This window comes from Hyaena hyaena, unplaced genomic scaffold (assembly GCF_003009895.1).
Source record: "Hyaena hyaena isolate Hyena2069 unplaced genomic scaffold, ASM300989v1 scaffold_1984, whole genome shotgun sequence".
NCBI lineage: Eukaryota > Metazoa > Chordata > Mammalia > Carnivora > Hyaenidae > Hyaena > Hyaena hyaena.
In genome coordinates, this window is record NW_024082618.1 from 26525 (window position 1) to 54395 (window position 27871).

Sequence of the window (27871 nt, forward strand, 5' to 3'; positions counted from 1 at the left end):
CTGTCGTAAAAGCTAGTTATTTTCGGAGATTTCTGGAAACTTTCGAGTAAAGGTGAGGAAAAAAGGGACTGCTGGTTTGGAGTAAAGGGAAAAGAATGTCGTTTCGTGGGAGTCGTTGTTTCGAGGGAATTAATATCTGGATTTTGTATTCCTCCAGATATTTTAGAAGTCCACATTTTGAAAGTGGGGGAGGTGGTGATCAGATTACACCTGCGGAAAAAATACTTAATGAGGTTGCCAAAGCTACCTTCTGAATAGGGCATTTTAGGTTTCAAACAAAAAGCAGTGATAGCAAGAGATAAATGATAAAACAAAAGTTGAGAAATTAATCTTTCTTCTTGTGAAAAAAAGATAGTGAAAATCTCAAATGAAAAATGAAGTTAGTTAGGGTGTTAGCTTTTTATATCACTTTGGTTGTATTGTGTTTCTAACAAATCTTACTGTTGTGGTGGAATTTGTATAGTAATAATCTGAAGCAGTGGAGATTTAAATACTTATGAAAATTAGGAGTTTGGTTATTTGTCAAGGGATACTCAATGCCTTAAAAGAATTGCCTTTTTATGGATGTTTAGAGGACCATCTTTGTCTACATCTCTACCTATCTATCAAAAGAATGATGTATTCTTATATTTGCTATAATCTGAAAAATACCTGAAAATCACAAGCTAAGGAATAATGGACATATATTAATATAATAAAATACAGAAAACACTATGTTTAGTAATAAAGGATGTCTAGGGGAAAAAAAGAAGAAATTTTCCACTTCTGCCTTCCACATTTAACTTAGTGTGTAATACTTATGTCAGCCTAAAGAAGAGAATTTTAATACATGGGGGAGAAAACTATCTTCCCCAAAGTTTGTAAATATATATAATCAAGGAAAGATATTCAAATATATGAGTGAATAGATGTAATCTCAGATAGTACATTCTAGTATATGTATGATGAGGGAAACAGTCAAAGAGATTAGACCCAAATGTAAGCAGTAAATGACTCAGTGGTTGAAGTAATGATGGCGTGTATTTTCTTCTTTAGATTTTATGTACCTTTAGATTTTTTTTGCAAACACATTGGAGCTGAAAGGGAAAAATCCATTTTGTTACAGACATTTAAATAGATACCACACATACTCCATTGTCTTTATCTGGAGGTGTGTCTGAGAAGGCTGGTTATCTGTTCACTTGAGATTTTCTTGAAATTCACATATTTAGACTACTATCCAGACTTGGGTTCAAGCAGAAGGTATTTATTTGTATTTTTATGTACTCTGGAGAAATAATTTAAAAAATTTTAAAACCATATTATAGAATAGTTACATGGGATAGTGCATCCATAATGTTGAGTACTATGCAGCTGTAAAAAGAAGAAGCTAATTCAGGGAGCTAAATGCAATAATAAGAAAAAGTGTCCATGAAGTATTCCAAAAATAATCAAATTGCAGAATGACCTATGTTATATTAATAAAATATATGCCAAAAAATCTGGAAATATGCATACTACTTTATTAGTTGGGGATATAGATGTTTTTGGACAGGCAGCACACTTCAGTCTTATATATAAGACTTATTTAAAAAGATCTTATTTTGAAAATAGTAACCCGGAATAATCTTCATTATGAGAAAATGAGATAAAATTTTAGAAATATAGACAACTTGTTTAGAAGTAATTCTTACTCATCCCAAGGGAAAGTGGAATGGCAAAATGATATAGAATATATTTATTGATAATGGAGAGATGATAAAATATATTCTTGTTTAAAAAACATGCACATTTATATGTATCTGAAGAAAAAATCCAGAAACATATAGAGGAAACCATTACATTTTGACCATTATTGTGGGGATTTGCTTTCTTTGAAAAATTAAAAGATGAAGTAAGAACTACAATAATGCATGAGGGATATTATAATAAAAACCATTAAAATGCGGAATTATCATTTCATTTTTGTCTAACACAATTCTCAAATTCTTAAGGCTACTGTCTGCATAACTGTAGTTCTCACTTTTCCCCACGAAGGACCAGAGTATCTGCAGTTCTGTTTCCAGTCACAAGATGGCACTTGCTAGGTGTCCTAAATTTTCTCTAGGCAACCATTTTTATGAAGTGGACGAACAAAGCAATGAAACATATTTTTCATCAGCAGATTATAAGACAGTACGTAGAATTTTATTGTATTTCCATTGAAAATTTTCACTGTATAGCAGAAAAAGCACCCACACTAGGACTGATGCGAGAATTCAAACAGAAAGCATTAAAAAAAAAAAAGTGGCTATACAGGTTTGGATGTGGAAGACACAGGCAATTGTTATGTCCCTTCTTTCCTGTCCCCAAATCATACTTTTCATGAGAGAGCTTATTTTAGCATGAACCAAATAGCAACTGTATCACAGAGAGCATTTCAAATAATAACATAAAGGGTAATAAACATAGTATCTTCATCACAGATGAAATTTCACTTCAGTTCTGTGCTTCAGAGTGACACATCTGCTAAAGTTTTGGTAGTGAAGTTTCTTTATGCCTTTTCCATTTATTTGGTTTGATTTCCCTCTCTCCTTTTGGACAGCGTAGGTTAACATCAAAGATGCACATGACTTGGGGAATCTGCATGTATTGCAGTTGAACCCTAGAAAGGCAGTGTGAACTCAGAAGTGCTGAGCAGGCAGAAGGCTTTGCTGGCCAAGCAGCTGGAGTGAGAATCAAGACAAGAAGATCATAGGACCAGCCCTTCCATAATCTATGTGATACTCGTTAAAGCTCTTCCCATTTCATGAAATATTTCATGTTAAAAACATATTGAGAACTTGGAGAGTAATTCAGTTTGCTTCCTGCTTTGTAGCCATAGCATTTTAAATTAAAAGCCACATTTAATATTAAAATTATATTAGGTTGAGAATTAGAGGTACAATTAATATTCTTCCCTATCCTGTAATTAACAAAGTTTCTCATTTGGCGGGGGGGAGAAAATCTCATGTATCAAACCACTATGAAGAAAATTGTGCAAGAGTCTATTCAGGTATCTACCTGAGATTTCAGCCAATGGCCTGGCTCTCCATTCTTTCACCGCTATTTTAGGTTGTCATCACCACTTAACTAAATAACATAGCTACAAAGATTTCTTAAAACCTGCTTAAGGTCTTATGACCTTCCTTAAATAGACGTCTGTATAGTCTCCTGAATAGTATCTTACAGTGATTTAACACATTTAATTCTTTCTCAGCAGCCATCATGAATCTCCGACTCCTAAAGTCATGCTCTTAATGAGGTTGGTGCTGAACTCTCCTGTGTCCATGAGATTTTTGGTTGCTTTGGATAGATGCAGGGTAGCAATCTCAGCTTAAGAATCATAAAGCCAAGCAGTCCCTCATGATAACCCAGTGGGGTCCAAGAAGCCCAGATTATCCAGGAACGTAAATAATGTCCCTGACACTGCCAGAGCCTCTCCCACACATGTTCCCTTATTATAGTACATTAGAAATAATAAAGATAGGATATTGGGTTTGTTACCATAATACTTCTTGTTCTGTTCCTCTCCCCCAAAATGTGTTCCATATCTCTGACCTCCACTGATACTCCCTACTTATTCTTCTGACTTTTATGTTATCTTCATTCTCATTGTCCATGTTCCTTCTGCTTAGCAAAGTAAACTTTTTATCTGATCCCTTTTATTTTCCACCATGTTTTAATCTAATTCAGTTGTCACCCATTGAAAACATTTTATTCAGGCTATTTTTTGAAGTCAGAAGGATAAGAGGCTACAGCAGGTGAGAACCTTTTACGAGCCCTAGTAAGAAGAGTTAAGGGTTCTTTAAAAACACTGCTTTTCTAGAAAACCAGGCAGCTAAAACCAGATCATTGATGTAATGATTTTCTCAGCATATAGTGTATCTATTGATTGATTTCTTGTCAGATGCATTAATTGAGCATGTGCAAATTCAGTTTCTATGTGGTTACGTTAGGACTTCTTTTGCCCCCTTTCCCATACTTCCTGTCCCATTTGACTCTTACTACTCACTTGGACAGGTAATAAACTCTTGTTATTGTACCATTAAATGTGATTTCATATTTAGACAACCTAGGTTAATATCAGAGATACGTGTGACTCATGTGACAGCATAGTTGCAAAGGATTTGATATTTTTTCTCTCCACTGAACTAATACAGGTCTCAAACCCACAACTGTCTGCCTGCCTGTTTGAACCCTTCAAAGATGTAACTCTATCATAATGCCTGCATGACAAATCCTTAAAAGCTAGGCATTGGATTCTGCCAACAGAAATCCATATCTTATCACCAAAGAGACCTTGATGTCCTTTATTCAGATTGGTTAGCAGAATAATTTTGACCCAGACTAACACTGCTGTTATGTGTCTCTGGAAGAATGATGGCTTCTTCTTTCTTCAGAGTCCCCAGTGCAGACAGTTTTCTTTCTCTTGTTTGCTAATTACAGGAAGAGCTGTGTCATACTGCAGCTCTGTTTCTGTAACCTGAATAGTCAGAGGTGGCAGGAGGTAGGAATTGTGTTTACTCATTCACTGGGGTAATGGATGGGGTTGTGAGGGACTCACCAACTTTACTTATGTTTTATAATTTTTTTGTTTTTAAACTTGGCATAACATTATCTTGAGAGAACGAGCCCTTCAAATGGTCCACTGGCAGTGTGTAGGTTTTTGCACTTCCTGGGAAACAACACCTCTAAAGTTAAAAGTCTGAATTTAAAACTCCTTGAATATTTTATAAACACAAAAGCTCAATAAAAGCAGATAGAAAAATGATTTTCTGATATTGAGTTAGAATCTGCAAACAACAAAAGCACAAGGATTTGCCAAATGTAAAATGAGGATGGAATGAACTGGGGCATTTCTCTACCTAACAAATGATTTCCAGCCTGTGCCCAGAAATAGCTGTATCTTAAGGGGAAGACACTGCCAGTCTCTGCAACACAAAAGAGATAGGTCCTAACTCCTCCATGGCCAAGTGAATGCTATCGTGCAGATATGGTCAGTGCAAAAACATAGTGCAGAAAAATATTTTTAAATTTGTGTGGGAATGTGGGTGTATGTAAAAGATGGAGAGTTCATAGATAAGGATGGTAGCTGCTTATCTGTTGGTTGTAGTTCACCAGTGTGTTTACCAGAAGGGACATTAGATTAAGCAGTGTTCACTCTGGAGCTACATTTGCCAGTTTCTTCCCAATCTGAAGGTAAATGACATCATCCTTGGTTCTACCAAAGAGTCAGGATTCCAAGCCCAGGAGGCAGGGAATACTGGTGGAGAAAGAACAACATATCCTTTTGTTTGGGAGTCAGGTAGAGTCTTTGGCTTTAATTTTGTTTTGCCCTCTTTCCAGCTTCATGACCTTGCACATGGGTAAGAGTGCCCATTTCCTCATTTTCTGGTCAACTGTCCATTGTATCATTTCCTTGTGTTTTTGTGATTTAAATTAGGTAGAAAAATCTCATTTCTGTTCATGTTTGCCATCTCTTTGATGATTAGGGAAGATGAGTATCTTCCATGCATTGCTTAGTTTTACTTTTTATTTTCAATGTTTGGGTTTTGGGAAACCCACAAATAGCCCTTTCCTTTCTTCACTGAACAAATTGAGCAAATTGATATAAAACGACTAAAGTTGCACATGGGAGCCAAAATGTCAGCTTTGTACATTGGGGAAGATAAACTGCAGGGCATTGATTATTGTGAAAATCAAGTGGGCCTTATAACACCACATTTAAATTTGTTTAATGTTTATTTTTTTTAAATTTTTTTTAAAATAGATGCTTCCACAGGAAGGCTCAACATCTATTTTTTTTTTTTATTTCTTAGGAGAGAGAGAGAGAGAGAGAGAGAGAGACAGCACGAGCAGGGGAGGGTCAGAGAGAGAGGGAGTCACAGACTGAAACAGGCTCCAGGCTCTGAGCTGGCAGTCAGCACAGAGCCCGACGCGGGGCTCGAAACCGAGAGATCATGACCTAAGCGAAAGTCGGACGCTTAACCGACTAAGCCACCCAGGCGCCCCTAATGTTTATTTTTGAAAGAGAGATTCAAATAGAGTACAAGCAGGGGAGGAGCAGGGAAAGGGGGAGAGAGGGAGACACAGAATTCAAAGCAGGCTCCAGGCTCTGAAATGTCAGCACAGAGCCCAAAGCGGAGCTTGAACTTAGGAACTAGGAGATCATGACCTGAGCCAAAGTTGGATGCTTAACTGACTGAGCCATCCAGGTGCCCCTAACCACATTTAAACAAATCTACCAAACAGCCCAGAAGCTTGCAACCCTACAAAAAGGACAGAGATACCTATAGCTGAATTACTTGAGCTTACTTACAGGAAGTAAATGTTAGGAGCAGGGAAGGACTATTCCCTCAGAATATTGTGAATTGCCAGTTTATATCCTTTGTTCATTTCTTTTCATTTTGCTGTTTATTTCTTATTAATTTCAAAGCACTACTTTAGATATTTTTTTAATTAAAAATGGTTTTTTAAAGTTTGTTCTTCTGTTCCCAACTTTGGTTTATTGTGTTTTTACAACACTTTTAAATTTTAGTATATTCAGAGACATTTATGTTTTCTCTAAGGATTTTGGTTGATGTTTTATGTTTAGAAATTACTGTAGTGGAAAAAATTAGAAGATATTCTGAAGGATAAATGAGACAACCTGAGCAAAAAGAGAGAGATACCATGTCCCAGAGCCGAAAGAATAAAATTGTAGAGATTTAATTCACAAAATAATGTATTGATTCACTGCACTCACAAACAAGAATCTAAAAGCTCTTTTTAATGGACAGTCACCAACTGGGTCTTAAAATCTTGTAGAGATAAGGTACCAAAAAAGCAAGAAAAATATGCAAAATCTATTTGAACTGGGTCTTTATTTTATGATAAAGGGATTTGCTAGTTCTTTTCAGGAAATCACCTTACTTGTGGTTTGAATGGTTATTAGAGAGACACATGTTGCCATTTCACCTTCAAGTCTTTTAAAAATAAACGTTTTTCCCCTTTAAGTGAATTTCAGTTAACTTGGCTATTCTCCTCCCTCTAATTGAGGGAAAGGCCCCCTACTTTCCCCATCACAGGGAGGGGGCGGAGCATTCTCTGAGAAGCTTGGAACTGAGCTGTGCCTGGCCACTCTTGGGGGAGGAGCTGCATTTCACGAGGCTGCAGCTGACAAGAAGCTTCAAGGTAATGGCTGTCTTAAAGCTACTTATTTTCTGGGAATTTCTTCTGGCTTTGGTGTTACGGTGAAAAAACAAACAAACAAACATTGTTGCCTGGGAGAGGTGGGAATGGACTACGATTTGGGGAAAATTGCTGTTATTGTGACAGAATCAACCCCATGAAAATTTAGTTTCTCTCTATATTTTTTGAAGTCCACAGTGTGGGAATGAACGATCAGATTACAGCTTCTAAATTAAGACTTCAGTGAGGCATGCTGTTCATGTTAATTTTTTACGTGGCATTCCATGTTTTTATTTTTGTTACAGATTGTAATTATATTTTGATGTAAACATTTATTATTCTACACAAAAAGTGAGAAAAATGTAAACATAAAAGTGATTGAAACATACAAACACAAATATAAATGTACATGATCGAATATAGAAGAGATTCACATATGCTGTTGAGTGATAACACTTGTGAAACATATATGCATTTTCATAAAAGAGAACTAGACTCCCATGCTAACAGTCATCATCTCTGAAGTGTTCAGATTACTGGGGATTTCAAAATACATTTTTATTTGGTTTCGGCATCTTTAGAATTGTTTTGTTCCATGATTATTTTTATACTTAGAAGAGCAACGTGAAGCTGAAATGATGTACCTGGTTGGTTTCAGACACATAAACATGCAACAACAGACACAACAACAGACGTGCAAACATACCCCCCTCCTTGTCTTTTGCCGATAGTGGAAATTTTCCTGGACCTGATCAAGCACATAGCCTGTGTTGGCTACCGCCCTGCATGTGTATGGCTGTGGTCAACTAAAACCATTTTTGTATATCTTTTTAGTTTATTAGTGGGACAGAGGATTTGATTTATTTTTATTAGCAGTTTTAAAAATATGATGTGGCATGGTGCATCCATACAGTTGAATGTTATATAGCTGACAAATGGAAGTATGAACATGTAGTGATTTGAAAAAATGTCTGAGAAATATTATTAAGTGAAAACTGGAAATTACAGAATGGCAAGCACTATGTCATTTAATGATAAAGGACTGCTTTAATACAACATGTATAACAAAATCCCCCCAAATAAGACTACCTGCTAATGGGATTGTGTGGTTGGAGGACAGTCTTTACTATCTCTATGTAAAAATAATCTTTAATACATATTTAGTCATTTTTTAACAGTAGCAGAAAAAAAGTTTGAGTTAAAATTTTATAAATTAGGGGGAAATTACATGTGAGGTGATTTATTAAAAAATCACATTGAAAATACTTATTGATATGGGAAAACTTTCAAACCATGCACTAGAGCATGGTAAAAAAGCGGGTGTGAAATCATATTCATTCATGTATATTTTTAAATAAAGATTGTGGAAAAATATTCAGGAAACAATAATACTATTTTTCTAGAATTATACTTTGTTTTATAAATCACATCTTTTCAATTTTCATTAAGTATTCAGTTTTTTTATCAGACCATTGGAAGTAGACATTAGCATTCTGTTTTTCACATAATGCATAACAAAACTCTAAATTTAAGCATGGTATATTCTAGAAGCCTGGGAAAACTGCTAGCTTGGCAGCATGTAGTTCCCACCCTTCCAAAAGAAGGATCTGGCGGTAATACAGTGCAGTTCTGGTACTGGTCACAAGATGGTGCTTGCTAGATTTTCTAAATTTTCTCCAGGCAACTATTTTTATGAACTGTGCAAACAAAGCCATGAAACATATTTTGTATTAGCAGACTATGAGACGGCATGTATAATGTCATTATAGTTCGGTTGAAAAAAAAACTGTGTCTAGAAGAAAAAACACCACATGAAGACTTATGTGAGAACTCAACTAGAAAGCATTCTTTTTAAAAGTAACTACATAGAATTTGGCCTATAGAAGACACAAGGCAATTGTTATTTCCATACTCTTCTGTCCTCACCTCACCTTTTCTTAATAAAGATGATATCAGCATGAACCAAATAACAACTGAAATGCAGAGAGCATTTCAAATAAGAACAACAAAGGAATATAAGCATGGCACCTATATCATAGATGAGATTTTGCCTAATTCCTGTGTTTCAGAATGACACGCCTGCTAAAGTTTTGGTAGGAAAGTTTCTTTACATCTTTTCCATTTTTTAAGTTAAAAAAATTTTTTTTAATGTTTATTTTATTTTTGAGAGAGAGGGAGACAGAGGATCCAAAGCTGGCTCCATGCTGACAGCAGAGAGCCTGATGTGGAGCTCGAACTCACAAACTGAGATTATGATCTGGGCCCGAAGTCGGATTCTTAACGGACTGAGCCATCCAGGCACCCCTTAAGTTTTTGTAATATTTGTTTATTTTTGAAAGAGAGAGAGAGAGAGGGAGAGAGAGAGAGATGGGGCATGAGCGGGGAAGGGACACACACACCCCCCCCCCCCCACACACACACACAATCCAAAGCAGGCTCCAGGCTCTGAGCTGTCAGCACATAGCCTGACAATGGGCTCGCCCCATGAACTGTGAGATCATGACCTGAGCCGAAGTTGGAGGCTTAACCAACTGAGCCACCCACGCACCCCACACTTTTTCCATTTAATTGGTTTGGTTCCCTGGCTACTTTTGGACAGTGTAGTTTAATATCAAAGATGCACGTGACCTGGGGAATCTGCATGTGATTTCAGCTGAACCCCAGAAACACAGTGTGACTCTGCTGGACGAGCAGCTGGAGTGAGAATCAAGATAACCAGAATACAGGACCAGATCCTCCACAATCCATGTGACATTGGGTAAGGCTTTTCTCATTTCATGTTAAAGCATAGTTGAGAATATGCAGCACACTTTATTTTTATTCTGACTCAGTAGCCATAGCATTTTAAATTATAAGTCAGAGATTCTAGTGTTAGAAAAGAATTAAATATGTTAAACTCCTATAAAGAAATTATACAAATGGAAGTGTACGTATGGAAGACTTGCAGGTCTCTGCCAACTGCCTGACTCTCAAGAAGTCCTAGGAAACTACCCTATTCAATCGGTAACTATGGCAGCCTCTCAAAATATCTAACTCCTAAGTTCACCTTCTTAATGAGGTCATTGTGCTGTTGCCTGAGTCCAGGAGACACAAACCACAGTATCTCTGTCTGACTGCCTTGGATAGATAGGGCAGCACTGGCAACTTTAAGAACTTAAGATTACCCTAAGAATTAACCTCAAGAGGCCCCAAAGTATCAAAATATTCAATAATAGAAATGGTGTCCCTGACACATTCCCCAACACCCCCCACCTCCTACCATACACATACTCATTCATATGTTATATTGAATAGCTATAGTAAGGATTACATAGTGGAGAATTATAGAACTTTTCTTGAATTTTCAAATATTTTCCCCCAAACAATATGGTTTTTTGGTGCCTGGTATTTATTCATCTTTTTTTAATGTCCTCTCCATTTTCATTTTCTACCTTCCTTCTTCTTTGACAGAAAAAAAAAATCCCTTTCTGTATTTTCTTTTCTCTTTGTCTTCTGTTTAAGTGAATATTTTCTTACTATCTCCCATTAAAAATTACTAATTCAAGCTTCCTCACAAGTTTTCAGCAGGATATGTATTATCACTGAATGAGGAAACTATCTAGTAGCTCTTAGGCAATAGAGGCCTCTAAAATCACTGTTTTTGTGGCTACCTGGGCAGTCAAACATAGTCCAATGACCTAAGGATTTTTCTACATGATTCAAAGGCCACTGATTGATTTCAAGTCTATATTCAGATGTACCAGTCAATCACATGCACATTCAGATCTTCAGCAAATTTATTTTGAACTCCTTTTATTTTCTCTTTCTTATGTTCATATCCTTGCTACACATTTAGACTGTTACTGAACTTTTACAAATTATTTTATCCATGTAATATATTTTATTTTTTAAATGTTTTAATGTTTATTAATTTTTGAGAGACAGAGACAGAGAGCAAGCAGGGGAAGGGAAGAGAGAGAGGGAGACACAGAATCCAAAGCAAGTTCCAGGCTCTGAGCTGCCAGCAGAAAGCCTGATGTGTGGCTTGAACTCACGAACCACAAGATCATGACCTGAGCTGAAGTGGGACACCTAACCAGCTAAGCCAACCAGGTGCCCCTCGTTGCAATATATTTTGATATCTGGTAGTACCAGTTGTTCCTCCAGTCACGTAGTAAAGTTATAACCTGGTCCCAAAACCATGTCTGTTTATCTATTTGAAAACTTCTAACACATAACACCTTGCCATAATGTTTGTCTGAGAAACTCTGAAATTTAGACATTGTATCTTTTAATACTCTCTCATATGTCCTCACTGAAAAACTGATGAGTACATTTATTCAGAATGGTAACAGGAAATAATTTGGGTTCAGCCTGTATCTTTTCCTATGAGTGTCTTTGAGAATAGTGTAGCATGGAGGGGAGAGAACAGGAGGAGATTTTTTTTTTAAGTTTTCCAGGATAGATCCCATACAGTTCTTTTTCTTTGCTTGTTAATCCCAAGAACACTATAGCTTAGTCTCTCTACTTCAGAGTGTAGTAAAGCCTTGTTTGCTATGTGCTATAGTGATGAAGTTGTGAGGTCCTCATCAACCTTTCCTTCATTTTATTTCTTTTAATATACTTCCCATTTCATCATCCTGAATCTTAATTTCCTAGCAGCTTCAGCCGCTAGCACTGTGTAGGTTTTAGCATTACCTGGGGAATAAAAAATCTCCAGAAATGGCAGGTTTATCTTCTTGTGACCTCTGAGTCACTGTTTTTTGTTTTTGTTTTTGTTTTTGTTTTCTTTTTTCCCTATCATGTTCACATACATTTGACCAGAGATTATGGAGTCCCTTTGGTTCTGGCAGTGATGCACTATCTGGCTAGCCTTTTTTCTTACCTGGAATGTTCATTATTAGTAAGTTTTCTTCTAATGTTCCTTCTCTTCATGTGGGCTCACATTCAGCCAGTGAACATGAATAATAACATTGTAACTTTGTTTATAGCCAGTGTCAGGTATTTGTGCATATGCTTTAACGGTCATTCAGTTTTTTTTATATCTGCAAATTCCTTGTAGTATCTGCAATTAAGTATCTGCAAATACTTGCTTTACCACTGCTCATGGCCGCCCTCATGGTTTTTACTAGTGTTCTGTCTAAACTATTTCCACTCTTTTATATGAATCTTGTACATTAAAAATATTGCTATTTGATTATTCTATAAGCATTCTTTCTCTCGTATGTTATTTGGCTTCTGTTTTCTCACTGGGGACATACTTCTTAACCAGATCTCTGTCTCCAGATTGTAACACTTGGGCTTCTACTGCTTCCTTTCCTTCGATTCACATAGTTGAGCGGTTATGTGAGGACTTAGTGTAGTTAAAGGCTCTGCCAGTGAGGATAAGTTTACAAACTGTAAGGTGCTGATGTCATCTGGATTCTTGACATTTGTCATGTGTTAACTAATGTCTAATGAAAATCATACTCTTGGATGTATCCCCATTACATGGGTTTTACTGATCTCACAGTAAAATCCAGTATTCTTATATAGGTGATATTCTGATTTTGAATGCCTTTTTAAGGCTCAGGTTTGTTGAGGTGTGATTTACATAGACTTAAATTCACTCTGTTAAGGGTATATTTTGATGAGTTTTGACAAAGGTCTGTAGTTATGTAATGATGAATACAGTCAGGCTATAGATTATTACTATAATTCCAAAATGTTCCCTCTTGCCCCATTGTAGTCAATACTCACTCTTGACCCTAATTCCTGTTGACCACTGATCTAATTTCTGTCCCTATAGTTTTCTATTTTCAAAAATATCTTATAAATGGAGTCATATAATGTGTAGTTTTTATTTATTTATTTATTTATTTTTACAAATAGTTTATTGTCAGGTTAGTTTCCAGATAAGTGGAGGGGGGTGATGGGCATGGAGGAGGGCACTTGTGGGGATGAGCAATGTGTAGTTTTTAAATCTGGCTTCTTTCACTTAGCATGATGTTTCTGATATTCGCCCATATTGATGTATGTGTCAGTAGTTTTTAATAGCCTAGAAGTGTTCTAGTATCTATAATTTGTGTATCTACTCACCAGTAGATTTATAATTTTTGGTGATCATGATTAAAGTTGTTATAAACAGTTCAGAACAGATCTCTGTACATAAATTTTTATTTCTCTTGGATACATACCTAGGAGTGGGATTCCTGAGTTATATAGTAAATGTGTGTCTATATTAGAAACTGCCATACCGTTTTCTAAATTAGCTGTGATATCTTATATTTTCACCAGCAATGGATGTGTTCCAGTGGCTCTGCATCACTGACAGCAGTTGATACTGTCAGGATTTTTCTCTTTTAATATTAGCCATTCTTATAAAGGTGTTAGTGGTGTCTTATTGTGATTTTACTTGCATATCCTTAATTATTAATAGTGTTGGGCATCTTTCAGTGTATGTGCTTGATAGTCATATATCTTCCTTGATGATGGTCTTATTTAAATTGTCCATTTTTAATTGGGTTGTTAATCTTATTGTTAAATTACAAGAGGTTTTTCTATATTCTGAATAAAAGTTCTTTATTAGATATATGTTTTTGCAAATATATCCTCCTGTGGATTTTCATCTTATTTTTCTAAAAGCAGACATTTTCAAATCCAATTTATCAACTTTTTTATGGTGCAGGATTTTTGTGTCTTAATAAATCTTTGTTAAATGAAGGCCTCAAAGGTTTTCTATGTTGTTTTCTGCTAGAAGTTTTATAGTTTTTGCTTTTACGTTTTGGTCAGTAATTCATTTTGAGTTAATTTTTCTATATGGTCTTAGATAAGGGGTCAAGATGAATATTTTTGCATATGATGTCCAATTTTTCCAGCAATATTTGTTGAAAAGACCATCATTTCTCCATTTAATTACCATTGTCTAAAATCTGTTGACCATATTTGCTGGTCTATTTGTATTCTATTTATCTATATGTCTATGTAATGCTAATAGTACACTATAATAATTAATAATTGATAACTAATTAATAATATACTTGATTGCTGTAGTCTTAAAATCAGATAGCATGAGTCTTTCAATTTCCAATTTCCTTCCCAAAAATGGTCTGCCTGTTCTAGTTCCATTGCTTTTCTATATACATATTATAGAGATAACTTTTCAATTTCTACAAAAAGTCTGCTAGGATTTTGGTTGAGATTACAATGATTCTATTGATAGGTTTGGGGAGAAGTTACATCCTAAAAATATTTTAGGATGAACATGACATATTTCCTCATTTATTTAGGTTTTCTTTAATATCTTTCATCAGGGTTTTGAAGTCTTCGGCATACAAATTGTGCACATATTTGTTAGATTTGTTCTACCTTAGTATTTCTTGGGTTTTGATATTATAAATGGTACTTTTTAAAACTTAAACTTCCAAAATTTATTCTATAGAAATAAATTATTTTATCTTGATCTTATATCTTATGATATTGATAAACTTCCTTATTAGAGCTAATAGCTTTTATTTTTTTGTAATCATTGGGATTTTCTACATGGATCATCATTTTGTAAATAAAGACAGTTTTATGTTTTCCTTTCCTTCCTTTAATTTACTTTTCAGGTATCACTATATTGGCTAGTATTTCCAGTATAATGTTGGATAGCAGTGGTGAGAGCAGACAGTCTTGCCTTGCTTCTGATTTTAGGGGAAGAACATTCTGTGTGCCACCATTAAGTATGATGTTAACTTTAAGATAACTTTAATAGATCCCCTTGATCAGAATGAGGAAGATCCATTTAATTCCTAGTTTTGTGAATGTTTTCATCATGAATGTTTATAGAATTATGTCAAATGTTTCTCTGCATCAATTGAGATAATCTTTTTTTTTTTTTACCCTTTAGTCTGTTGATAGGGTAAATTACATTGATCTGCAACATTGATCTGCAAATATGTAACAATCTTTATATTCCCAGGATAAACTCCATTTTGTCATGATATATGTTCCTTTTACTATTTTATTGGACTTTTTCTATATCATTTTCTGTGTCATTCTGTATCATTTTCTAAGTCATTTCTGTATCTACATCATTGGATCAATGAATTTGTTTATAAGAGGCATTGATCTGTAGTTTAGTTGTTATCGTTTTTTAGGTTTGGTATTAGGTTAATGCTGCTATCAAAATATGCCAGCAACTGTATCCTTCTTTTTTCACTTTATTATCATCTAGCTTGCACAAAGTACATTATTTTGCATAGAGTGGAGCCTGGTGTGCCAGAAGATTTTTCACAATAATCTTCACACACCACCTTCCATCTTATATCTTCAGCAGTCTCTTCACATCTGTGCCACTAGAAGGGGGTTCTCTCTGCATAGTCTTGCCTTTTTCACAGCAGTAAGCTCCTGTTGTTACCAGGTGCTAGCCTCTTGGTGGGTCAGGGAGTGCTCTTTGTTGCCCCGTCAAGCCTTAATCTTAGGCAGGCCCTATGCAATTGGACCTTGAAACTTGTGCTTTCTCAGCATTCTTTCCTCTCAGCATGGTAGCTGGTCTTCAGCAAGAAATATATTCTCGCCCCTTCCCCATCAGTAGCTGACCACTGCTTTTTATTCATGTAGGATCCTGGGCCCTAGGGTTTCCTGCTCTGCCTCAAGGGCAGAGTTTTTTTGTTTTGTTTGTTTGTTTTACTTCTACTCCCTACCGTACTCCTACCACCGGGAGCAATGGATCTCTGCTCTTGTCCTGGGAATGGGAAGCTTTCCTGTCTGCCCCTCCCTAGGCAGATGGATTCTGCTTCTATCCCTCCCCCAAAAGCAATGGATTTTTACCTATACCCAGGAGGAGAATGTTTGCTGCTTCTGCTCTAGGGGCTTAAAGCTTTTGCTTCTCAAAATACACGGGTTAGGATAAGTGTGTGGGGCTGTGGGGCTGTCAGCCAGCAATAGCTTACTGCCTCCTACATACCTCAGCCACTGACATGGGCTCTTTTTGGTCTTTTGCTTTGTCCCCAGTTGTATATGTGTGCTTCTGGTTTAGGACTGGCAGTGAGTGTATAAATGTTTGGGATGCCAGATATTTCAAACTACACTAGCCTAGTAAGAATGTAAGAAGTCGTTAAAATTTAAGTTGATTTCTTTTTACCTGCTTGCGTGACAGCCACCTCTGTCTTTATGCTTTTTCAAAAGCGAAACAGTGCATATATACCCTCTTTAATGAAACTGGTCACCGTTTGTAAGTTCTCTGATGGGCTCAAGGAATGTTACAGTTTTGTAGATTATCTAGACTTTTATCGTTGTTTACTTATGGGTGATGTTCTCTAATGGCTTTTTATATCCTAAGTGGAAGTAGAATTGGCACTTTCTAATAATGTATGCATGGGGTTTTTTTTGTGTTTTTTGTTGTTAAATATGCTTTAGGAAGAAGCAGATTTTTCTAAAGCACATTTATAAAGAGTTGACTTTATATAATGGTTATTAAATTTTTCTACTCAATTTTTAAAATTTATTATACATTAAAATAATATTTTATAGTATCCCATATACTACAAGACTTTTTTATATACACTTCTTTGGATTTTACATACATGTAGATTCACATAATTACTACCACAGTCAGAATAGTTATTGTTGTATATTCACAGCCTCTTTCTAGCTGTAATCCCTGGCAGCCAATGATCATGTCACCATCATTAATATGTTTCGGTTTTTGAAAATGTCATATCAATGAAATCATCCAGTATTGTGGCAGATGTAGCCGAGGCAGCCCAACTCCTTCTATAATTCCCTTCTCTTGAGAAGTGTGGACAGAGCCTCTGACTTGTTTCTAATCAAAAGAATTTGGCAAAAGTGGTAGGATGTCACTCACTCCCATAATTAGGCTATATATAAGACAACTTTGTGTTAAATTAGATGCAGAACTGGGTACAGAATTTTAAGTTCCATTGACTCCCAGTACATAATTATTTCAAATTCGTTAATTAACTCACTTGCTCATCCAGACACATTTATAGAGAATTTTCCACTTGTAATGAGGAAGGTACAGTGTATCGTAGTGATTAAGAGCATGGACTCTAGAGTTAAAGTACCTGGATTAAAATTGCATGCCTTCTAGATACCCTTGTAAACATTCATTAACCTCTCTAAAACCTTATCTACAAAATAACCACCTAACAAGATTTTGTGAGAATTAAGAGAGATGGTGTATACAGAGCACCTGGTAGAGCACCTGCCACATGGTAAGAAACACTTAACTTCTGTAATTTTTGTCATTATTTTTTAATGTTTATTTATTTATTTTTGAGAAAGAGAGAGATAGTGAGAGGGAGGAGCAGAGAGAACAGAGGAGAGAGAATCCCAAGAGGGCTCCACACTGTCCGTGCAGAGCCTGATGTGGCGCTCAGTCTCACGAATGGTGAAACTGAGCAAAACTAAGCATAAAGAGTCAGATGCTTAACAGACTGAGCCACCAGGTGCCCCAATTTTTGTCATTATTAGGGATAATTCTACTGTTGTTATGCAGAATGAGTTAGTTATGGGACTCGCCATAAAATAACCATCTGATTATTAAATGAGATAATATGTTGAGTGCTGGGAACAGGCATTAGATATTATTTTCATAATTATAATATTAGTAGTAGTAATAGTTTTTTTAATTATCGGTTATCATTCCTCTCCCCCTCCTGTTTACAGAAAAATAAAATATAAAATATTGTCCAAGGAATTAATCTCTTCCTTTGCATTTTGTTTGGAAAATGGTAAGGTAATGTAGCTTTCCTTGATTTATGTGCAATATAGAAAATAGACGAAAGAAAGTATAGTTTTGATGTAATGGCCTTACTTTATTTGCTTTATTTGTTTTTTTCCAAACATGTGGAAGAGAGAATAAGAAATATTTCATTTATAAAATATATAATGAAATCTCTTTATTTAAATAAAGACATATTTGGGGTGCCTGGGTGGCTTAGTCAGTTAAGCGTCTGACTTTCGCTTAGGTCATGATCTCGCGGTTCGTGGGTTTGAGCCCCGCATCGGGCTCTGTGCTGACTGCCAGCTCAGAGCCTGGAGCCAGTTTCAGAGTCTGTATCTCCCTCTCTCTCTGACCCTCCCCTGCTCATTCTGTCTCTCTCTCTCTCTCCTAGAAATAAATAAAAAATATTTTAAAAAATAAATAAAGACATATTTACATTGGTCTGATAATCCTCTTTACATTATATAGTAGTACTTTGAAAGCTTTGAAAATATTAATTCTGTAATAAAAATGGTATTATTTTTGTTAGTGATTGCAAGATCAACTGTTTTGTTCTGCTACTAGAAAGACAGACTGGAAAACACATTGACTTACATAAGATAGAAGTTTATTGTGTCACTAAGTTAAAGCAATAGGAATGAGCTGGCCCCATTATTCAGGGGTTCAGGATCTTCCATCCCCAGTGAGTTGCATCTTTTTTCTAAGTCACTTGGTCCAGAATGACTGTCTGAATTGTATCATGGTCAAATTATAGGGGGGGAAGAAAGAGAAAGAGTGAAAGTGAAAAAAGCCTGAGTGTGCTGTTTACCCCCTCTGGAGGTACCTTCTCTGAAAGTATTTCCGCTTACATTCTTTGGCAAGAAATTCCATCATATGACCATGGCTTGTACAGCAAGGGAGTCTGGGAAAAGTTATATTTTAAGCGTTTACACTGTATCCTGAATGCAAATGGGGTTCTGCTAATGAGGACGAATGGAAACTGTGGACTTAGGGTGAGCAACTAGAAGTTTCTGTCCCAGTCATTATAACTATGATGCATGGTTGTAAAAAAAAAAAAAAATTAAATAAAGGAAATCAATAAAAGATTGAAAGGGAAATCTTTCAAAACTTTGGCAGAGAGAATGCTATGGGGCTCACCAAACTCCATTTCATTTTCCTCCTGGGTCACAGGGAGACTGCCTTCACCAGACTCTATGGCAGTTTTAGCTAGTTGACTGTAACCAGCAGTGATGTTTGCTAGACCTGTCCTTAAAACCTGCCACAGGATTCTCCAGCCTCCCTCTTTATAAGATTGCTAGCCAGATGCAAAAAATGCAGTTGAGAACTTCAAGGCTAAAGAAGATGGTACAGCCATAGGATGGAAAGAAGTTTGAGTCTGTTAATGACTGCTTAGATAGAGCTCCCTCTCCATTCTAGCTACTCAATGACTTACATTATATTTTGACATCAGGAAAATAAACTTCTGTGGCTGAGCCTCTGATGTTTAGGGGTTGTTTATATACAGAACCTTACATACTCTAATTGTTAGAACCGCCAATAAGATACCAGTCTAGAGATGATCTCCATTAATTTATTGGTACTTATTGTTCCAAAATTAATCCTTATATAAAGGTAGATTTTTATAATATGTATGATATACATTACATGATAGAGAGGCCAAATAAAACATATCATCCTTAAATACCTTCATTCCCAAAATTATTACTAATGATACTAAAATTGACTTTCTAAGTTAAATCAGGAAATCTAAATTTAAATTTAACACAGGAAAATTTTAATGAACAAAATTTACAAAATACATTTCAGGGGCACCTGGATGGTTCAGTTGGTTAATCGTCCAACTTCAGCTCAGGTCACGATCTCACGATTTGTGAGTTCTAGCCCTGCATCAGGCTCTGTGTTGACAGCTCAGAGCCTGGACCCTGCTTCTGATTCTGTGTCTCCCTCTCTCTCTATCCCCTCCCATTCTCTCTCTCTCTCCTCTCTCTCTCTCTCAAAAATAAATAAACATTAAAAATTTTAGAAAAACAAAATACATTTCAGACATACAAATAAAGACATGTAAACTTTTATAAACTAACTATCCCCACATTGAATTGCCTAAGTGAAAGATACCAACAAAATAAAAGAAGAAGGAATTTACAGTTATCAGTGAAGGTATGTGAAATGGGTACTTTCCTGCCAAATCAGTGATTCTCAGCCTTTAGTCAGAAATATCCATGTTTGGGAAGAATTCTCTGAAACTTCCCTAAAACATTTATAGAAAAACTGAATACAAGGAGAGACTTACCATGTCCTGGAAACAGAAAAAATTACAAAGCCATCTCTCTAAAATAATGTACAGTCTTAGAGCACTCCCAGTCAAGAGCCTTAATGAGCTATTTTAATGGAGGTTTATCAGCTGGGCTGTAAAATTTACTTGCAAAGGTAAGGTACTAGAGAAGTCAAGGAAAAACATGTTGGGAATATTTTAAACTAGATTTTTGTCTTTTAGTAAAGTGGTTTGCTAACCTCTTCTTATAAAAAAAAAACACACATTCTCAGACTTGAGTGGAAATTAAACAGGCACTTGTTGCTATTTTACTTTAAAGTTTTGGGGGGGGAAACACATTTTACCCTTTAATACTTTAGCGGTTTAACTTGGCAGTTCTCCCTTCTCTCATTCAAGGAGGTGCCTCTGTTATCCTCATCACAGGGAGGGGGCGGAGCATTCTCTGAGAAGCTTGGAACTGAGCTGTGCCTGGCCACTCTTGAGGGAGGAGCTGCATTTCACCAGTCTGCAGCTGACAAGAAGCTTCAAGGTAATGGCTGTCTTAAAGCTAGTTATTTTCTAGGGACTCTCAGGGCCCTAGCAGTAGAGATGAGAAAAACAGGGAGGGTGGTCTTGGAGTGGTGGGAAATGTATGTGATTTTGAGAGAATTGCTGGTGTTTTGAAGGACTGAATCCTTTAGAAATTTTGTATCTCCCAATGCTTTAAAAGTCCACAGTAAGAGAAGGGGTGATCAGATTACAGCCTCTGTATTAAGGCCTCTGTGCAGCATGGCCGCTCATGCTAATTTATTGACTTGGCATCACATGTTTATATTGTTAGACATTCTGTTACTGTTTGAATTTTTAAGCATTTATTAAGTTACACACAAAAATGATAGATAAAAATATTTAACAGTTTGGGGAGAATACTCCTGTGAATTGATTGCCATATAGAAGACTATGTATGTGTCATATGTACATAAGTATGGAAAGGGGAGCATGTATGTAGTTGAGCAAAGGCATTTGCACATTTATATGCATGTATATATGTGTGAGTAGAAACAAAATCTGGGAGAAAATAAACTCCCATGTTAGCATTTCTGTGTGGTCAGGTTACTATTTTAATGTTATTTTTTTAGTCTATACCAGGATCTTTAGAGTATATTTCCCCATGAGAATTTTTATAATCAGGAAAGAAAAATAAAGCTGAAACAACATGCTCATTTTGTTTCAAACACATAAGCATTCATAGATACATGCAGACTGCAAACATACCCCCCCCTTTTTTTTTTGCCGATAGTGGAAATTTTTCTAGACCTGATCAAACATGTAACCTGGTTGCTGTGTTACAGGCTACAGCCCTGCATATGTCCTCCTTGCAGCTAATTCTTCCAGACCACAGGTATGGGTGTGATCAGCAGGGCTGTGATCTAAGAGTGAGATACAGTGGTTTATTTCTATAAACGGTTTTTAAAATTGTTATACAGCATAGAGTACTATGTATCTGGAGAATAGAAACATGAACTCCTGCATCTGGTGATATGAAATGTCTGAGAAATAGTATGAAGTGAGAAAACCAAATTATAGCATAGCATTTATCATATGAACTCACTTAGAATTAAATATGTATGTTAGTGAAACATGTATATGCTACTCTAGGACTTGCAACCAAATCTGGGAAAACATGTCTGACACAGTATTAATGGGATTATTTGTACAGTTGGAGAGACAGGGCTAGCTTTACTGCTCTCTTTTAAAATAGTATTAATATATATTTATTCATTTGATTCATTGATTTTACATCATCAGGGAAAATACTGACATAAGATGTTGCAAATGTGGGAAAAACGTCATTTAAAGCAATTCATAAAATATCATGTGGAAAATATTTATGTGGAGTGATGTTATAACTCTGCTCTTAATCGAGATATGAAGTTGGTTTGAACTGATATGTATTCATTTATACCGGTAAAAATTCTGGAAAGAGAAAATATTCCTACTGAATATTTGTATAGAGCTGTACTTTATTTTGCATATATCTTTTTGTATCTTTTAAGTTTTTAATACGCTTCTGGATATTTTTATAACCAGAAATATTATAGTTGATTATAATATTGTTATAATCCTACACAACAAAACCCTTGAGCCTAGAACAAAAAATTATAGAAGCCTGGCATGTAGTTGATCTAATTGTGATTGAGGCCCCGTCTATACTTCTTGAGGAGGCTGCAGTTCTGGTTTTGGTCACAAGATGGCACTTACCAGGTTTTCTGCATTTCTCCAGGTGAACATTTTTCTGAAGTAGGCAAAAAGAATAATGAAATGTATTTTGTATTAGTGAACTATGATATAGCATATAGAGTGTAATCAAAATTCTGTTGAGGAAATTACATATTTAAAGAAGGAAAAATATACATGGTGATCGATGTGAGGATTCAAACAAAGGTCTACAGTTTGGCTCATGGTAGACAAAAGGTAGTTGTTATTTCCCTTCTCTCTTGTTCCCATCTCACAGTTTTCCTGAGAGATTATTTCAGCATGAACCAAATAGCATAATTGTATCACAGAGAGAGAATTTAAAATAATAAGAATGAGAAGGAAAATAGATATGGTATCCGTGTCATAGATGAGATTTCATCTCATTCCTGTGTTTCAGAATGACATGCCGGCTAAAGTTTTTGGCAGAGAAGATTCTTTATGCTTTTTCCATTTAGTTGGTTTGTCTCTTTTTGGACAGCTTGTCTCCTTTTAGAGTACGAATCGAGACAACCGGATCACAGGGCCAAAACCTTCACGATCCACAAGTTGGGTAAGGCCCTTTCCATTTCATGAAACATTGCACATTAAAAACATTTGAGAACATGTGATTTAATTCATATTGCATCCTTCTTTGCAACCATACCATTTTAAATTAAAAGCCACATTTTATATTAAAATTAGGTTGAGTATTTGAGGTATAATTTATTTTGCTCCCTGTTCTATAGTCATAACATTTCATAATTAAGCATCAGAGTTTCCAGTTTGGGGAAAACCTCATGTGTTTAACCACTATGAAGAAATTATGCAAAAGACTATTAAGATTTCTACTATGAGGTCCTAGTAAGCTACCTGACTCTCAAGAAATCCTTGATAACTATCCTATCCAATAAGTGAACGTAGCAGTTTCTGAATCTCTGCCTTCTAAGTTCATGCTTTTAACAAGGTCATTGTATGTTGTCTGAGTCCAGGAGATACATAACCTTATTATCTTTGTCTTTCTACTTTTGGTGAATAGGGTAGCTTTTGTTTACAGCTTAAAATTTATAAAGCTGTGTGTTCATCTAGAACAATGCTTCTCAAGGAGTTCTTGGACCAGTAGCATTAGAATCACTTGAGACTTATTAGAAATATAAAATGTTGGGTCCTGTCTAGGCCCTCTGAATGTAACTCTCAGGACAGGAATTAGAAATGTAGTTTTTTCAAGTGCTCCAGGTTATTCTGCTGCGTGCATTGTTTAGAGTCCCACTACCCTAGGTATAACATTAGTGGCACCTAAATCCCAAAGTATCTAATAACAGACTTCTTGACATATCACTACAACCTCTTCCACCTCTGCCATTATGTACACAAATTTACTCCTTAATAATCATGTGCAGTAATAAGGGCAAGTTCTTGAATTTGAGATGTTATAAAACCATTTCTCCAATTCTTATCCCCTATCTTACATTATGTTGCATTTTTCTCCTCTATGTGATACCCCACTGAGCATTGTTCTTCCTCATCTCTACTTTGGCAAAAATTTGTTGATACTTTTCTTCTTTTCCTTAGACTTATTCTAGTGTCCTCCATATTGTCCTATTCAAACAGCATATTCAAGCATCCTTGAGAAATTCAGCTGGAGAAGAACAGACGACACAAGCTGTATATCCTTTGTAGTTCTAAGACAAAAGAGGCTTTGATCAGAGTATTGCTTTTGGTAGAAACTGTCTTAGCAAAGTCAAGAATAGTCAGACACCTCAGTCTCTGATTAATAACCTCTTGGCACACGTATATAAATCATAATGGATGCTGAGTACGTCCTGTGCAACTGGAAAGACCAGTTATGGCCAGCAAAAGTTTTGTCTAGATCTGAAACTTCATCAAACAGTAAGAGAAAAAAAACATTTTCCCTAGAAGTTCAAATACTCTCACTAGATGAAAAAATTAAAGTGGAAAGCACAGAAACAAAGATTCTAAATAAATCTCAAGTTGAAGCCATTGCCTCCTCACTAGTAGCACAGTCAGAAGTCAGTGCTCAACCTAAAGAGGAAACAGCCTATGAAAGATCACTAAAAGTGGCACTGGATATTCTGAATGAAAGAATAGATTTGAGTCAGGCAAACAGTTCAGATGATGAAGCAACCACTACTCAGTCTCAAAATGACCCACAAAAGCTTTCTGATTCACCCCCTCATAAAAAGTACCGGAAGCACGAAGGAGACTTATCAGAGTGTCTTGAGGAAAGTGAAAATGCGACATCCTCATTAGTATCTTTAGAGAATAATGATTCCCTGTATGATGATAAATCACAGGTGCATGCAACCATTGATACTCTTCCAAGTGAAATGGAAACAAAGTCATCAGAAATCTTCGGCTGGTGCCAGAGTTTTCCTTCACTTTCAGGTGATGATGAAAAGGAAAGCAAGAAAAAGATTGATATCTCAACAGTTATGCCTTTGCATTCCACAATCAAAGAGGAGGATGTATGTGTTAAAGATGAAAAGTTCACTCCAACATTAGATACCTTCACTGTGCCCAAAGCTTTGAAAGAGGAGGCAGAGGACATTTGTCCAGAGACCCATGCTATTTCCTCTGAATGCTCTACCTTCTCAGAGAATATTGAGGATCCTGGAGAAGGCCCTTCAAATCCATGCTCAGATGCCAGCCAGAATCAACCTGTGGAATCAGAAGTAAGTGCTATGACATCCCCCAGGCGTTGTTCATGGGAATGTCAAGTTTCATTTAGTGCCTCTAACAATATCCTGGATTATTCACTCCTTCTTGTGAATAATGAAAGAAATCCTCAGAGACTTGATTTTGAAGAACTTGTGGATGACCTTCAAGCTTCTGATAAGTCAGTGCATCTAAACCCTATTGATACTTCCAGAGTAGATGACAATGAAGAAGATGAAGTACTCCCACGCTTTGTTTTTAATTATGAGCCTCGGTCATTTGAAACAGGAATGATAGTCTGGTTTAAATATCAAAAATATCCATTTTGGCCAGCAGTGGTAAAGAGTGTCAGCCAAACAGAGCAGACTGCAAAGGTGCTTTTGATTGAGGGAAACATGCCCTGTGAAATGAGTGGCATTCGAGTTCCTCTTCGAAGATTAAAGCACCTGGATTGTAAAGAGAAAGAAAAGCTAATAAAGAGAGCCAAGAAAGTGTACGAGCAAAGTGTGAACTGGTGCTTCTCCCTGATTGCCCACTACAGAGAAAGGCTGAGGCGCGGTTCTTTTGCAGGCTCTTTCCTTGAGTATTATGCTGCTGATATTAGTTACCCGATTAGGAAAGTAATCAAACAGGACACCTTCAGAAACTTATTTCCAAAGCTGCATAATGAGAATCCTGTGGAACAGATGGTTGTGACTTCTCAGACCAAGAAAATGTCCTTCCAGAAAATTCTTCCTGACCGAATGAAGGCTGCTCGGGACCGAGCCAACAAGAACTTAGTGGACTTCATTGTGAATGCAAAGGGAACAGAGAACCATCTTCTAGCCATTTTAAAAGGCACAAAAGGATCCAGGTGGCTGAAATCATTTTTGAATGCAAATAGGTTCACTCCTTGCATTGAAACATACTTTGAGGATGAAGATCAGTTGGATGAGGTGGTGAAATATTTACAAGAAGTCTACAAACAAATAGATGAAAAAATGCTGACTCTGATAAGAGATGATAAAATTAAATTTATCCTGGAAGTTCTTCTGCCAGAAGCAATCATTTGTTCAATCGCTGCACTTGATGGATTAGATTACAAGGCAGCTGAAGCAAAGTATCTAAAGGGACCATCCCTAGGATATAGGGAAAGAGAATTATTTGATGCAAAAATCTTATTTGAAAAGAGACGGAAACGATTAACAAATGAGGCTCATTAAATCTCTTGAGAATCCAAACCATAACAGAAAGCTTTCATAGATCTTAGTTTTAAAAAGTCGCTGAACAATTCTAACATATTTTCCAGAAATGAGAGAGTTTGGGTAATGTGTTCACCTTTTTTTTTGAGATCGCTAAGCTTTGTAACTATTACAACATCTTTGTTTCCTTTTCTTAAACTTCTTCAAAGTCAGTTTTATTAACATATATCAGCAGTTCTGCTTTCCCATACATTTTTAGAATGCATAATTCCTAAATTATTTTTAAGGGAAAGTACTATTTTGTTTTTTGACATTTTTGTGTCTATGCTGTATAGTTAAATACAGTGTGTATAATCATTTTAATATTAAAATTGCACTGGTGTTAGATATTAACAGAGATAATTAGAAAAATGTCTAAAGAACATCACATATATTTTTTGCTTAATTTTTATAAAATATTAGGTTTTCTCTTAAGATAGCTGAATTATTTTTCCTGCCATGCCTATTTATTTTTGGAAAAAAATGTCTCTGAGACATGGAACCAAAGATAGAGAGATGGTTTGCTATATATTATAACTAACTGCAGTTGCTTTTGCAAGATAACAGTCTGGAATTCAAAAATAAAGTAAATAAATTACCTGCATGCAGTCTGTATGTGTGTAAATAACATCTCAGCATACAGAAAATAATGTTGGCAGCCTTGAACAGGATTGTTCATTTTATGTTTCCCTGAAATTCCATTTATGGAGTGTCTGTTATTCAGTAGCTGAATGGTTTCTTGCCTTTTGGCTGTCTTCATTACTAACAGTGACTGTATCTTAATATAGCCGTCTGACACATGTGAAAGGCAGCTAGAGTCATAGTATTCATGGTCTGGCTACTCTAGATGAATAAGTCCAGGCTGACTGCTTAAAAGCCCACCTAGTTTGATACAAACTGTAGAAAATGTAGGCACTTTGTTCTGAGTCTTGTATCTCTGAATACATAGTCATTTGTTTCAAACCATGCAATCTTTATCATCTGGCTTATTCGTAAAATAGTTCTAGTTGGTTCCAATAATATAAGTGCCAACTGGTACAGTATTCCAGGCTACTAAAAGGGGTAGATGGACTAGAATCTGTGAATTTGGAAATGGGTGACAGAAAAAGCCTTCATTTGGCCAAAGTTGACAGTTATCTGAGTGTGATTTAAAATATACAATTCAAAGTTAAAGTTTGAAGCCAGTGAATTGTTTATGCTAACTTGAAACAAGACTTTAGTGAGAATAAATGTTAGGAGAACTACTTTATTTTTAAAAATTGTTGTAAAAATAAATGCTAAAGGCTTAACATGAACCTATCTGCATTTTTACTGAGTGAGACACGTATCACTCTTGGGTTTTTGTTATGTGTTCACATGGCCTCGTGTTTATGTAAAAGTTGCAAATGCTTGATGCTTTGATTTGCAATAAAACTATTATATCTTTAACCTTGGATTGTCACTTTGTTATACTTCAGGTTGGGCAGCCTCCTAAATAATGTTCCTGTAAAAAAAAAAATTTGCACACACACACATATATGTATTATAATTTGTTTGGAATTTTTGCCTGTTGTAGTTGTCATAAGTTTAACGCTTGTTATACGTTTCCGTTCTAAATAAATGTTCACTTTCATGATTGATTTTGCATTA

At 35.9% G+C, this 27871-nt stretch overlaps 1 protein-coding gene across 6 annotated transcripts; it reads left to right on the forward strand.

Annotated features, from left to right (window-relative positions):
* Positions 1-27670, forward strand: PWWP3B (PWWP domain containing 3B). 6 transcript variants are annotated; one of them, XM_039225220.1, is made up of 7 exons: positions 1-52; positions 7039-7173; positions 9824-9928; positions 20556-20661; positions 21464-21513; positions 22849-22920; positions 23919-27670. In XM_039225220.1, exon 7 carries the CDS (start codon positions 24152-24154, stop codon positions 26222-26224), a length of 2073 nt encoding a protein of 690 aa, XP_039081151.1. In that variant the 5' UTR covers positions 1-52; positions 7039-7173; positions 9824-9928; positions 20556-20661; positions 21464-21513; positions 22849-22920; positions 23919-24151; the 3' UTR covers positions 26225-27670. The 6 variants fall into 6 exon arrangements, with proteins under 6 accessions (XP_039081151.1, XP_039081153.1, XP_039081155.1 ...); XM_039225222.1 differs by lacking the exon at positions 21464-21513; XM_039225221.1 differs by lacking the exon at positions 1-52 and having other exon boundaries at positions 7006-7173.
* Positions 27671-27871: the final 201 nt, after the last annotated feature.